Source organism: Neomonachus schauinslandi, chromosome 6 (assembly GCF_002201575.2).
Source record: "Neomonachus schauinslandi chromosome 6, ASM220157v2, whole genome shotgun sequence".
Lineage (NCBI taxonomy): Eukaryota > Metazoa > Chordata > Mammalia > Carnivora > Phocidae > Neomonachus > Neomonachus schauinslandi.
Genome location: NC_058408.1, coordinates 42,742,342 through 42,756,523, shown reverse-complemented (window position 1 = coordinate 42,756,523; position 14,182 = coordinate 42,742,342). Strand labels below are relative to the sequence as shown.

The 14,182-nt window shown below is 41.1% G+C and overlaps 1 protein-coding gene across 1 annotated transcript in view; it reads right to left on the bottom strand.

Annotated features, from left to right (window-relative positions):
* Nucleotides 1-1,811: 1,811 nt before the first annotated feature.
* Nucleotides 1,812-14,182, bottom strand: part of RGSL1 (regulator of G protein signaling like 1) — a 92,037-nt gene continuing 79,666 nt past the window's right edge. Inside the window, exons 15-21 of the mRNA XM_044916382.1 lie at nucleotides 13,335-13,509; nucleotides 9,450-9,588; nucleotides 9,094-9,218; nucleotides 5,766-5,875; nucleotides 3,896-3,988; nucleotides 2,754-2,820; nucleotides 1,812-1,848 (exon numbers count right to left, since the gene is read on the bottom strand). Coding sequence (XP_044772317.1) covers nucleotides 1,812-1,848; nucleotides 2,754-2,820; nucleotides 3,896-3,988; nucleotides 5,766-5,875; nucleotides 9,094-9,218; nucleotides 9,450-9,588; nucleotides 13,335-13,509 — 746 coding nt within the window. The remainder of the gene's footprint in view (nucleotides 1,849-2,753; nucleotides 2,821-3,895; nucleotides 3,989-5,765; nucleotides 5,876-9,093; nucleotides 9,219-9,449; nucleotides 9,589-13,334; nucleotides 13,510-14,182) is intronic.

Here is a 14,182-nt window from a genome sequence, read left to right as displayed (position 1 = left end):
AGAGTTCTTAAAGTATCAAGAGTTATTGGAACATAAAAAAAATTCATAAGGAAAATTTGATATTTCTTCTTTAATGGGCTAGTCACAATTAGATTTGATTACTGATTTGATTTTTCTGGTAAACATCACAATCTACACTAATTGTGAAGTCAGCATAATTAATTGGAAGGTCAGGGCAGGCATAAAGTGCACATTCTCTTTTTTCCTCTATATTCCCAAACCTAGCACTGTTCATTTACTCATGCAATCAGCATGTATTTATGGGGCAACTATTATCTGCATGTCACTATGCTAGGTATTGGAGGCATAAAGAAAAACAGAACATGGTCTCTGTCCTACAAAGGTTTATAGTTTAGTAGGTGAGGGATCTATATAAATAAGGATCTCCAAAGAGGGAGAAAAAGTGTTGCAGAAGCAGAGGAAATGGTTGGAAGAGAGAGGAGACAACCAGGAGATGTCACTGTTGCGATGTCTCTTATCACCAGGTGGAGTGGGAGAGGGAAGGACGTTTTACACTATGTTGCTGGGGAATGGAATGCATGAGGAAGAGAGGCAAGAGATGAATCTGGAAATCCAGATTCGGTCAAATTGTCAGTGGTCTTATATAATATGTCATTAAGGAGTTGAGGCTTTTTCAGTCAGGCAAAGAAAGGTTGACAGCCAGCAAGGAAACAAAACCTCAGTGCTACAACTACAAGGACTGAATTCTGCCAACCACCTGAATGAGCAAGGGGATGGATTCACCCCCAGAGCCTCCAGAGACTAATGCAGTTCTGCACACCTGACATTAACCTGATGAGTCCCAGGTCAGACTTCTGACCTACAGCACCGTAAGATAGTAATTTTGTGTTGTTTATTGGTAATTTGTTATGTTAGCTAGAACACTAATACTAGAGGAGGCCAGCATCCTTCCCTGGCCTTTTCCTTTGATGCCAGTGACCCTCATGGGCCTATTGTTTGGACTTCTCTTCCTCCCTTCTAATATTTTCTAAGATAGACCCAGGACCCAAATATAATTACAAGGGGAAAGAAAAAGTTTAAAGCAAAGATTGCATTTGTTGGTCTGTGGGCCAATGTTGCCCACAGCCAAGTTTTGTTTGACTTGCATAGTATTATAAAAACTTTAAATTTCATGTTCTTTTTCTCTTTTCCTTTTTGCCTTTTCTCTCTCTCCTCCTCTCTCTCCCTCCCTTTCTTCTTTTTCTTTCTTTCCTTATTTTTGTCTTAAGTTAGGAAGCTCTGGCCACCCTGAGGGTGACCATGGGATGAGAACTAGCCAAAGATTCAGAAGTGGTGTGTTCTAGTCCAGACTCTGCCACTTACTACCTGGTGATCTGGGGAAAGCCACTTACCTTCTGTGTGTGTCAGTTTCTTTATCTGTTTAAAAATAAGTAATTTTTAACTTGGTTACTCACAGGGTTGTGAGGATTTCCTAAGAATGGATGTGAGTCATTGTCCAAATGGGAGATCCTAGCATTAAGATCCCATCTGTTTACTGTTGATAAAAACAGCACCTTGTTTACTAGAGTGTTTAATACCATCTACATACATTTGTCATGGGATTCTTTGACAACCATGAGTCAGAGATTTGCTCAAGGCCATGCAGCTCCAGAGTGAATTAAGAACTCAGGTCTTTTGACTCCAAGAGTTAGGTGATCTGGTACATGCCCATTGTGGAAAGACCATCTCTGACAGGACCCCCAGGATCAAGGAGGGTAGAGGTGCTTCTGTTCATGCTCTCTGCTCACATCTTATCCACTGAAGTCCCATCCTACCATGTCTGGGCTGACATCCCATTGAGCCTGACTTGACTACTTTTTCTCCTTTTTGGTGCCAGGTAATTTTGGTCTGAAGGAAGAGAGAAGAGTGGCCAGTTATTAGAATGGCAATGAGGTAACTGGCATACTCTGCTGGTTTGTTGTTGTCATTCCCTTTAGGAATGGCAGTGGTCCAAACCAAAACCCTTTGACCTCAGGATAGAGCTTTTGCATTCTTATTCTCACCTTCCTCTCTAAGAACTGTTAACCCCTCAAGCTATGCATTGTCTTTCTGTACAAAGAACTCCAAAGTTCTTGCCTTCCAGGCACCAGCACAGGCAAGTGATACTGGGGCAGCTCTAAATTCCTGTTGGCCTTATAGAAGGTCTGAGAAGATGGGATGGCTGGTGAGGAAACCAGGCCTTCCAGTCTCGGAGCCTGCTATCTATAACCTTGACTTTCAAGCAGCTCTTTGGCCCAGTTGTGTTTTCCATGACCTCTTGGGGATTTTCTCAGAGCCCTAACTTAGCATTAATTCCACTTTGGTGTTTGTAGAGAAGTGAGTTAGGCTGAATCAGATTTTGACAGGCTCAAGTCCTTTTTGCTTTTAATGCCAATATCCTGCCCAGTAGAACAATTCTTCTTCTTTCCATTTTATGCACCTTACCTTGAAGGCTGGAGTATTAGGGAGGCTGGTAATAAAACATCATCTAGGATACTCTTCCCACAGCAATAATGTTCTCCTGGAAGGTGGGTCAGGGGATCCAATTTCCTAAAAGTGCCTGTCTTAGTTGGGATACCCACAGAGAAACCCTTCCCTAACTATCTTGACTATAAGACTCTCTGGAAGAAGCAAGCTCAACTTCTTGGTTTCCATATGCTAAGGAGTGTCAGGATGTGGAGCTAGGTCTCTGGGAAGTTTCTCCCCCATCTCCCATTGTACACTTGGACAAAGCAGCTCTGAACTGAGGAAGAGGACTTCTGACTCATGTCTACCCTAGGACAGGACACAGCTGCACGGTGGAGAGCACATGTCTTGATGGGGTAAGGTTGCTAGATGAAGCTAAAGATAAATATAGAGAAGCACTGCTTCAGAACTCAGGGCACAGGCACTCACTGGAGGGCCTCCAGCCCAGGAAGGCCATCCCAGAACAGCTTCCAGGGAAACACCTTCAGGGAAGGAGTTGGGAAATGGAAGGTGAAGCAGTGATGCTCCAGGGACATTAAGGAGACCTGGTTTGAATGCTGCAAAACTTTTGGTCTTAGGAGACATTTTATCTGGATGCAAAGGTCATGATGCCAACCCCATAGACCCAGGGAAGTAACGTAAGGAGATTAAGCCAGATGAACACTAGAATCACAGAACTTTAGGGCTGTTTGGACCCTATGGATCATGGGCAATATTCCATAGTGTCCTTCCCCACTAAGCAATGAGGGGACATATGCAAATGGGCAGAAGAGGCAAGCTGGCATTTTATGTCTATAAGCAGTAGAGAGAAGCAGTATCTCCAACCTGGAAATAGAAGTGAACAATTGGTATAGAAAGAAAAAAAAAAAGCTTGTCAGGAGAGACCATGTGGAAACCAAGGCAACTTTAATACTTGGAAGTGGGATTAACTCCTTGAGGCTGAAGATGGGGGAGAAAAAGGATATAACATGGCTCAAATATGGGAGGCTAGGACAAGAGTGTTTATTACAGGGATAAGACGATCAGTAGCAGGCACTTCCAGGAAGCAGGAGGTATGGGGTAGAGGTCCTGTTCAAGCCAGCAGGTGCTCTCAGAGGGAGGGGAAAATAACAATTGGGACGTTATGATTGTCTCTTCACAAAGATCACACACCACACGCAGAGAAGCCAGCAGAGATACAGAGAAACTTAAGGCACCTGCCTTCAATGGGCTATAAAAGAATTAGGAAGATACAATTATTCAGATGAGAGCTGTGCTCAGAGCCCCAGAAAGACAGTCAGGAGACCTGCTTCTCATCCCATCTCTGCCACTCACATGCTGTGTGGTTTGGAGCAAATCGCTTCACATTTTGGGGACCTCAGTCTCCTTGTGGTCAATAAGGAGATTGGCCAAACTGGATTAGAGTCACCATCTAAGTAGTTAGATCAGTGGGATTCCAACTCCAACTCACAATTTTGAACTGGACTTGTTACTACTTCTCGCTGTTGAGGCCGAAACCACTCAATACCTCTGAGTAAGGTGAATCTTAAGATGGCATGGTCTCCTGGAGAAGAAGGAGAGGGAGTATTAAAATCCCCTATAACACCCAACAAAATAAATGTTTATATGTAAGCAAGGAAGTTCTTGACAATATTCCCTGGAGTATAGGTTGTTAATGATAGACATTATCTAAATCCAGACCTCTGTATTTGAGGTCAGGGGTCTGGGGTGGAAAGAGGAGAAGCAAGATGCTCAAGGTCCCTCAGCTCATACACAGTGACTCTTCAGGCCAGGGACCCAAGTGCCCTGACCCCTTAATTTAGGGCATCCTGTTACCCTCTTCCAATTTCAGACACCAGAAAAGATTTGGGGATTTACTTCCCTGGAGCTCAGCAATAGGAAATGAGCCAAAGGTGGAAGCTCTTTGGTTGCCACTAAGGGACATGTTCTTGCTCTTCTGAGTATCATTTGCCCACCCTGCCTGCTCACTCCCCTTTCCTTTCCCTCTTATTATGCCCCACCTCCACCCCTCCACCCTCACCCCAAATAAGCCCTTTGTACCCCCAGGGACACTTTTCCCCACATACTGCAAAGACTGCTGATTTCTGTCTACTGGTATGACATTTTACAAGGCAGAGACAAGGATAATGAGCAACATTCATTGACCATTGGGGCCGCTGTAGCCAGGGAGGTAGAGGATTTATTTCCTACTTAAGTGAGGAACCTCTCAGAGGGGCAGGAACTTAGCTCTACAACCAGCCAGAGCTGCTTCTCCCACTGTTCATGCAAGCTAGGGATGGGTTAAGTTTCAAAGGCCTCATTTGTATTCCCCAAAGGGAGTGGGATACCTGTTTGTGAGGAGGCTAGAAGGGGGGCAGGGTTAAGTATCTGTAAAAATGGACATGAGAACTGCATAGGTTTGAGCTAAAACCATGGAATATTCAGTTCTCTCACAGGACAATTCTCTGGTGTCTTTAAGACTCCTGTCTTATCTCCAAATTTTGTTCTGATGCTGGTACTGTTTTCAGACTCACAGGACCTGTTCTCTTTGGTTCTCAGAACCTTCACTGCAGTGACATCCAGCCTTGCCCTGTCAAGGCATTGCTCTGTGCACCCTCCTCCCTCTCTTTAAAATTTCCTTTTGCTTAAGTATTGATTTCAGTGCAGATATTAAGAAAGGGATTGAGTTCAACTGCTCTGCTAAGAAAACATATGTCTGTATATGTTTTCAAACATATCTATTTGCTTATTTATAAATATATTAATAATATACAACATATGAATAACATATTAAGAATATATTAATAATAAATATGTAAATCTCTCATAATCACACCAGAGATAATCCTATTAACAATTTATTTCTGAAATTTTCCCATGCTCTCATAAAAATTACATATATGCATAAAGATATATATATATATATTTACCACATTAAAATCATACCCTACATCCACTTTTTAATTTTCTCATAACACTATAAAACAGATGCTTTTCAAATGGTAGGATTTCTGGAGATAGTTGGAACAGGGGGCTTCTTAAATAGCAGTAAAGCAAGTCACCACCTCCATTTACCCACCACATGGACCATGACCTACATCCTGAGGCTATTGAGAGGTACTGCTGGGGAGTGTGGTACATGGGTGGGATACCCTTTTGCTGGTACTGATATTAACAGATAAAACACACTTTAATGCTTCTCTGAGAGCGAAGTTAATGAGATGCCCACCCCTCCAGGAAATATCCTCTATGAAGTCTTAAGTTGGTCCTTTGGACCCTTGCTTTCCCTTCATGAGTCTCATTTGCTAGAGAATGGGGCTATAGGTCATGGTAGAGCTTACCTCCACTCCAAGGAGAATACTTGTGCATGGGCTTAGGAGAAGTTTGTTTATCCTTGTATGTCTTCCCCCTGTACTGGAAGTAAGAGCAGGTTGCCTTCCAGGAACAAAACCTGTGAGAAGATTGGCTTCTGGTCACATGGAGAAAGTTACCAGCTGAGGAAGCTGGAACACTGAGCATAGGGCAACTGGGTCAAGACCACTCCTCACAGAGAGTGGAGTGTCCAATAGAGAAGAGGAAAGATTTGGCCTTGGAGTTCTGCCTGTCAGGGGCCCTTCTTCTGAGCCCTCTCTGTGTCTAGGCCTAGCTCCACTGAGGACCTGGTATGGACAGTATGTTGGGATTCCCTTCTGGAACCAGTGAATGGAGTCTGTAAAGAATCTGCTATATCCAGGTTTGAGGAGGAGTCAATCTCTCTGATGCTTGCTTGAGCATCAGACTATGAGCTCCCCACTTAACTTCACCTGGTGCAGCCAGAGCGTCTGACTGGTTTCCTCCCAGGTCCCAATCCCTGGTTTTATCCTGTCCCTTACCGAAGGTCGTGACCCTGTCATCACATTTCCAGCAGCCCTTTCCCTGGAGTAGACCCCTGCTCCTCACATGAACTTGCATTCATATACCCACTGCAACCTGAGAACTGTTGCTCCCTGGAATCGCTCACAACACTCGTCATCTCTTCCTCCCTGGCCCCTAACGCCTTGCTGTCCCTGAGCCTACCCTTGCATTGGACCCTTTGGAGGTTGGTCTTGGCTAAGATTGGATTTATTTTCTATCTTGCCTTTGTTCTGATGGTCTTAACGGGGTGCCCTCTTTCTCTTCTCCAAGGGGCATTCTATTTGATCACAGTTGGTTTCTCTCATTCCACTTGCTATAATGGGTCTCCCTCCCATCATGGAGCTCCCAGTGTGCCACAATGCATTCTTTGTGGTGTTTAAGAAAATAAGAGACCTGGTTTCTAATCCTGGTTTTACCACTTCCAAGTGATCCTAGGTGTCTCTTACCCCTTTTGAACCTCAATTCACTCATCTATAAAATAGGGATAATAACACTTTGCCTCACCCACCTCATAGGGCTGTTGAGAGGTTCATCTGGGATAACATATGTAGACACAGTTTGTGCAATATAACACTCTTTATATAGGAGTATATAGGAAAGTAAGTGAAGAACCAGTTGCATAAAGATTAGGGATTCAAAGCCTCCCTGAAGCACTCCTATACTTCCTAAATAGGTATGAGGCAGTGCTGAGCACTGATTCAAGCCAGACGCAGCATGCATTTCTCAGGGGTTTCTGATTCTCTAGAAAGTTTCAGGACAAATTTCTATTTAATCCTGATTGGTAGAACTAGAATCAAGTCTAGACTTGGTGCTAGATAACAATTGGTGTTCAAAGGATAAACCGGTTATCTTGAACCTTGATTTTTAATTCTTTCAATCCTGTATTAAATAATTTATTATCGTAGAGATTTTATTTTTTTTTAAATGGAACTGAGTTATATTTATTTATTTATTTTCTTCCAAATTTTTATTTAAATTCTAATTAGCTAACTTATAGTGTAATATTGGTTTCAGGAGTAGAATTTAGTAATTCATCACTTACATATAATACCCAGTGCTCATCATAACAAGTGCTCTCCTTAATATCAATCACTTATTTAGCCCATCCCCCACCCACTTCCTTCCATCAACCTTCAGTTTGTTCTCTATCATTAAGAGTCTCTTATGGTTTGCCTCCCCTCTCTCCTTCTCTCTTTTTTTCCCCTTCCCAAACATTCATCTGTTTTATTTCCTAAATTCCACCTATGAGTGAAATCACATGGTATTTGTCTTTCTCCGACTGACTTATTTTGCTTAGCATAATACACTCTAGCTCCATCCACGTTGTTGCAAATGACAAGATCTCATTCTTTTTGATGGCTTAGTAGTGTTCCATTGCATATATATACCACATCTTCTTTATCTATTCATTAATTGATGGACACTTGGGCTCTTTCCTAGTTTGGCTGTTGTTGATCATGCTGCTATAAACATTGGGGTGCATGTATCCCTTTACATCTGTATTTTTGTATCCTTTGGGTAAATACCTAGTAGTTCAATTGCTGGGTTGTAGGGTAGTTCTAGTTATCATAGAGATTTTAAAATAAAGGTTGGAGATTGGTAAGCAACCTTTATCCTTCTCTTCTAATAAAGTAACATTTATGCATGTAGGTGTATGTGGGGGGGAGGGCATCCCCTAAGAGCTGGAATCACATCATAATCTAAATATCCTAATTAGCCCTGTCTTGGAACATTTCAGCCGGTTGTCCTCTGGTCACTGTCATACAGGGCACTGTCATTCACTGTGTGGAAGGTGTAAGCTGGCGCTACAGTGCACTATAAGAGTAAATAACCATCTGGGAGAACCTGGGCCAGTGTCTCAACCCAAACCTTGACAGGCTAGGTTAGAAACCAGTGAGCCACAGGTTGTATTTGTCCGGCAGATATTTTGTTTGTTTCATTTTTGCTCTTTGGCCTTCATAATTTCCTCACCATGTTTTAGTTTTGAGTTAGTTGCCACATTTGCCACTTTAACATTGGGAGATATGACATAAAAACCTAAATTTCTGGGGCACCTGGGTGGCTCAGTTGGTTGAGTGATGGACTCTTGGTTTTGGCTCAGGTCATGATCTCATGGGTCATGAGATGGATTCCGGTGTCTGGCTCTGTGCCCAGCGGGGAGTCTGCTTGAAGATTCTCTCCCTCTCCACCTCCCTGTACTCACTCTCTCTCTCTCAAATAAATAAGTCTTTAACAACAAAAGAAACTCCTAAATTTCTAAGCTCCTCTTGAAAATGGAAGTATCTAGCAACTGTGCCTCTAATGGTAATTATGGGATTTGGACATAACAGAGTAAAACTCTTCTGTCTTACTGTCTGAGTGAAGCTCCTTAAGCACAAGTACAGTTGTGTTAACCTTGACAGAATTTCTTCCCAGGTAGCTATGGTCCATACTCATTCTTAAGTGAAGAACCTATGCCTAAGAAAACTAACATCTTAAAAAAAAAAAAAAAGAAAAAAAGAAAAAGAAAATTAACATCCTTTTTCCAAACAAGCACAGGGGAGGTGGGGGTCTGGCACTCTGATCCTCAGTCTTAATTGGCCTTCCATCCTCTGATTCAGTTTCAGGGTGGGAGTGTGAGGGATGGAGTGTATCAAGTAGGATAAGAATACACCATTGTAGTTCCCAACAGACTGGGAACTGTGAAGCAGAGGGCTAGAAGAAGACAGAAGACTCTCTAGAAAGTCAAATGTGTTTTCCTGCTCTCATGGTCCTTGGGCAAGGGGAAATAGTTACCTTTTCCAGAAGTACATAATGACAGGGAAGAGAGACATGATAGTCCCGTGGAAGATGTTCCGATCTAGGTGGCCCTCTGCAATGGCAGCAAGGATGGCATCCTTCTGGGATTCAGAGATGTTCACCTACCCATAGAGTGGGAGCCTGTTACTGGCAGAGGCTCCAGGGAAGGCAGAAAACCTCTCTTGACCCCCAGGACTTATAAGACCACCCACTCCCCAGAAGGCAGCAGCTTTTCATGCAACTGCTAAGTAAAGGACATCTGGTTGACCCAAGACTTAGGAGGTGCTTTCAGAGTTCTTGTGGAAGAAATGCTTCTTGGCAAAAGCCCAGAGACGAGTGGGAATCCCCTTTACCCTCAGCCTTGGAGGGATTTCAGAATGCAGGTAGAGCTTTAGGATGATGTTAATTTTGGACCTCATTAGGACCACATCATTCTCGTTGTATGCCCGGTTGGCTTGCAGCACCTGAGCTGAACTCACCAAATCATTAAATCTAAAAAGAAGCAGTAAGTAGGAAATCAGTGAGGAGAAGATAAAAGCAGCAGCTAAGTAGGGCAGCCAGCCCAGACCCATTTCTGACCTAAAAATGACAGGGCCAATCCTGGGCCAGGTTGCAACTTAATTCATTCAATCACAATGCCTCCATAGGCAAATACAAATTGAGCACCTGTCAGGTAATATGCTAAGTACTTCTTCAAGTGTATTTCTTTACCATAAACTCCCTTATGCAACTCATCCTGCCTCCATCCTGACCTCTGTACCAGTTTTGCCTCTGAAGACTTTAAGGACTAAGGGTTATCTTGCTCTTTCTTTCCTCTCCTGTGCTGATGCTCTCACAATTACAACCACTCTTTGAAGCTGCATATTACTTAATTTTTTTATTATAGTAAAATACATGCAATATAAAATTTACCAGTTTAACCATTTTTAAATGTACAGTCAGTGGCATTAAGTACATTGACTTTGTTGTGCAACCATCAACACAATCCATCTCCAGAACTTTTTTCATCTTCCCCAGCTGAAACTCTATGCCATTAAACAATAACTCTCTATTCTTCCCATATCCCAGACTCTGGCAATTACCTTCTGTCTCCTAGCAACATATTCTTTTACTAACCATCAGATACCTGTCAGTTATACCTTATCTTGATTTAAGTACACAGTTTATTTCTCTCAGGCCTCTTTAAATCTTAACCATTTAAACTTTCCCTAAGAGTAGAATACCAAGATTTTCCCATTATAAGCTTGTTTTGCATATCCACTTATTTATTCCATCAGTGGACATTTAAAAGGGTTTACTCTGTGCCAGGTGCAGTTCCAAGAGCAGGGATTCAGCAGTGAACATGGTAAACAAAGTCCTGCTTTTGTTTTTAGTTGTCTAAATGCACTTCTTGCATCTACCATCCTGCTTCTTAACTCTCATTTGTGTTTTGTCTGCCATCCAGATTGGTTTGCAGGATCTTAGAGAAGAGAGAGCATGTCTTTTGTATCTCCAATGTCAAATCCAGTGCCCAAGCAATCAGTAAGCATTTGTGGAACTGAGCTAAATGCCTCACTGGGGTGCAGTGGAGACCTCTTAACCAAATTCTCCTAACTAGTGTGCTGAATGACCAGGTGCTCTTCTGAAAACACACTGACTGATGCCTACGACATGCTCACTATATACACACTGGTTGTTCCTTCTGTAATATACTCTCACATGTTCCCAGTGAGTTGAGGCAGATATATACTGAGAATTAGCCATGTTTCTTCTCAAATATTTTTGTCTGTTGTACTTGTTACTATAATTTGTAATTTATGAAAATTGATAAAATATGAACATAAAAGGAAAAGGTATTTGTTGTTTCTGTGAAAATAAATTTGAATGTATTGGAATGTTCCAGTAAAGGCAAGTTGCTTTTTTAAAAGTTGCTATTGAGTTAGGTATGACAAAGCAATTTAAAACTTTGAAAAAACAAGTATAAAAATCCAGAAGGATTAAATTGCCTTTAAATTCTCACTCCACTTTAAAAAGAGAAATTTTAGAATTAGCAGATAGCATTTTGGATATAGTTTATGCAAGAAAAATATGTGGATCTCCAGTTAGAGGAATGGCTTTGACTTTACATCAAAAGTTTGTCAGGTGAGTGAAAGTACATCAGTATGATTTAACATAATAATATCTCTTTAAGTATGAATGTTCCTCACAAAATTAAAAATAGATTTACCATATAATCCCACTGCTGGGTATTACCCAAAGAATATGAAAACACTAATTCAAAGAGATACATGCACCCCTATGTTTATTGTAGCATTATTTATAATGGCCAAATTATGGAAGCAGTTCATGTGTCCATTGACAGATTAATGAATAAAGAAAATGTGGCATATTTATACAATAGAATATTAGTCATAAAAAGAATGAAATCTTGCCATTTTCAACCACATGGATGGGGATAGAGGATATAATGCTAAGTGAAATGTCAGTCAGAGAAAAACAAATAACCATATGATTTCACTCATATTTGGAATTTAAGAAACAAAACAAAGAAAAAAAAGAGACAAACCAAGAAACAGATTCTTAACTATAGAGAACAAACTGATGGTTACCAGAGGGGAGGTGGGTGGGGGGATAGGTGAAATAGGTCATAAGAATATACTTATCATGATGAATACTGAATAATGTATAGAATTGTTTAATCAATATATTCTACACATGAAACTAATATAACACTGTATGTCAACTATACTGGAATTAAAATTTAAAAAAGCTAATCAACCAAAGGCAAGCAAAAACAATAATAATAATGATACACAATGAGTGAAGTAATATAGAGGATTGAATAACCTGTATGTATGTACAGGAGACTTCCAGCTTATATCAACTTAAATATCATTTATGCATCTCTATCTTTATTTTTAAATTAGTTTAGAACTTTTAACAGTTCTCAAAAAAAAAAAAAAAAAAAAAGAAAGCCCACCACATTCTAAAACATAGACTCATAAGCCATTCTACTTTAGTACATAAGATACCTAACATAGTACCTCATTTCTATGGGGGAAATGTATTCCAAATTTCAAATCAGTATTTCAGGAACATGCCCTTCCTGATAATGGCAAAGATGTTCCCATTGATGAGGACAGAGAAAGAAGTAGAGACTCTTATTTCTCTTAGAGTCACTTGTTTCTATCTGCAAATGTTCAAGAAAATTTTAAGTCAATTCTCTCTTTCAGATGTGCTAGACTCGTGTTCCCAACTGTGCTGCACATCAGAATCACACGAGCAGCTTATTAAAGTACCAGTTCCCAGGCTCTACACTGGAACAGTGAAATCCAAATCTCTGGGACCTTGGCGTTGGCAGTATTCACAAGCCCCCAGTGACCCTGATGTGTACCAGTGTTGAGAACCATTGACTAACTCCTATACCCCAGTATGATTGTTTTGCAAGTTCAGGCCCTGAGCTCACAAATTGGAGAGCTTTACACATGAGACACACGTGGTTAAGAATATTTCTAAGTAGAGAGATGCCTGGGTGGTTCAGTCACTTAAGCACCTGACTCTTGATTTTGGCTCAGGTCATGATCTCAGGGTCATGAGACTGAGCCCCGTGTTGGGCTCTATGCTGGGCATGGAGCCTGCTCAGGCTTCTCTCTCTCTCCTTCTGCCCCACCCCCCAAAGAAATATTTCTAAGTAGAAACCGCACTAAACAACAGGTAAGAATAATCTGACCCAGACCAGAAAGATGTTTTGCTCTATATATTTCACCAAAGCTGTAATGGAATGACCTCCATTTTTTCCCTACTACTTGCTTTTTTCATAAGATGCATGAATAAAGCAAAGAATAAATAAATATATATAGATTTTATTCCTATATATCCGTTTAATGTCATGCATACACACACAGACACACACAATTTTTATTATTATAATTCTTTGTTCTAACTAAGGAACTATTGGCCCTATGGTGCTCCATAAGAGGACTTCTATCATATTAACAAATAATAAAAAAAAAGTGCTCCACTTCCTGGGTATAAATATATTTCAATCATTTCAATATTGGCAACTCCAGAATACTGAAGAGCTTCTAGGACCTAAAGGGAAGAATGGCAGAAATTGATACAGTGACAGACAGAATTCAGTGAGATTTTCAGTTGGAGATTGCTGCCTGGCAGGGCTGAAATCACTTATAGGCCACTCAAGACTTTGCTGGATGGTACTAATCAGGGAAAGCCATGATAGGGAGAGATGGGAAACTTACTTCTCCATTTCAGAAAAAAAATACAAATCATTGATTGCAAAGTTGACAATGATAATTCTGTGGCCAAATATACGGCGCTTCATAAGTGTTATATCACCATTCTCAAGGTCTGCATTCCGGACGTTTGTGGCATATGCGGTTGGGCGTCCTGATACATTTGGTGATGTGGAGAAATCTGAGAGAGAAAGAGGAAGGAATTAAAATCTAGTTTGATGAAGTCACTCTTTTTTTTTTTTTAAATTTTTTTTTATTCTTATGTTAATCCCCATACATTACATCATTAGTTTTAGATGAAGTGTTCCATGATTCATTGTTTGTGCATAACACCCAGTGCTCCATGCAGAATGTGCCCTCCTCAATACCCACCACCAGGCTAACCCATCCTCCCACCCCCCTCCCCTCTAGAACCCTGTTTGTTTTTCAGAGTCCATCGTCTCTCATGGTTCGTCTACCCCTCCGATTTCCCCCGCTTCATTCTTCCCCTCCCGCTACCTTCTTCTTCTTCTTTTTTTTTTTCTTAACATATATTGCATTATTTGTTTCAGAGGTACAGATCTGAGATTCAACAGTCTTGCACAATTCACAGCGCTTACCAGAGCACATACCCTCCCCAGTGTCTATCACCCAGTCACCCCATCCCTCCCACCCCACCCCCCACTCCAGCAACCCTCAGTTTGTTTCCTGCAATTAAGAATTCCTCATATCAGTGAGATCATATGATACATGTCTTTCTCTGTTTGACTTATTTCACTCAACATAATACCCTCCAGTTCCATCCACGTCGTTGCAAATGGCAAGATCTCATTCCTTTTGATGGCTGCATAATATTCCATTGTATATATATACCA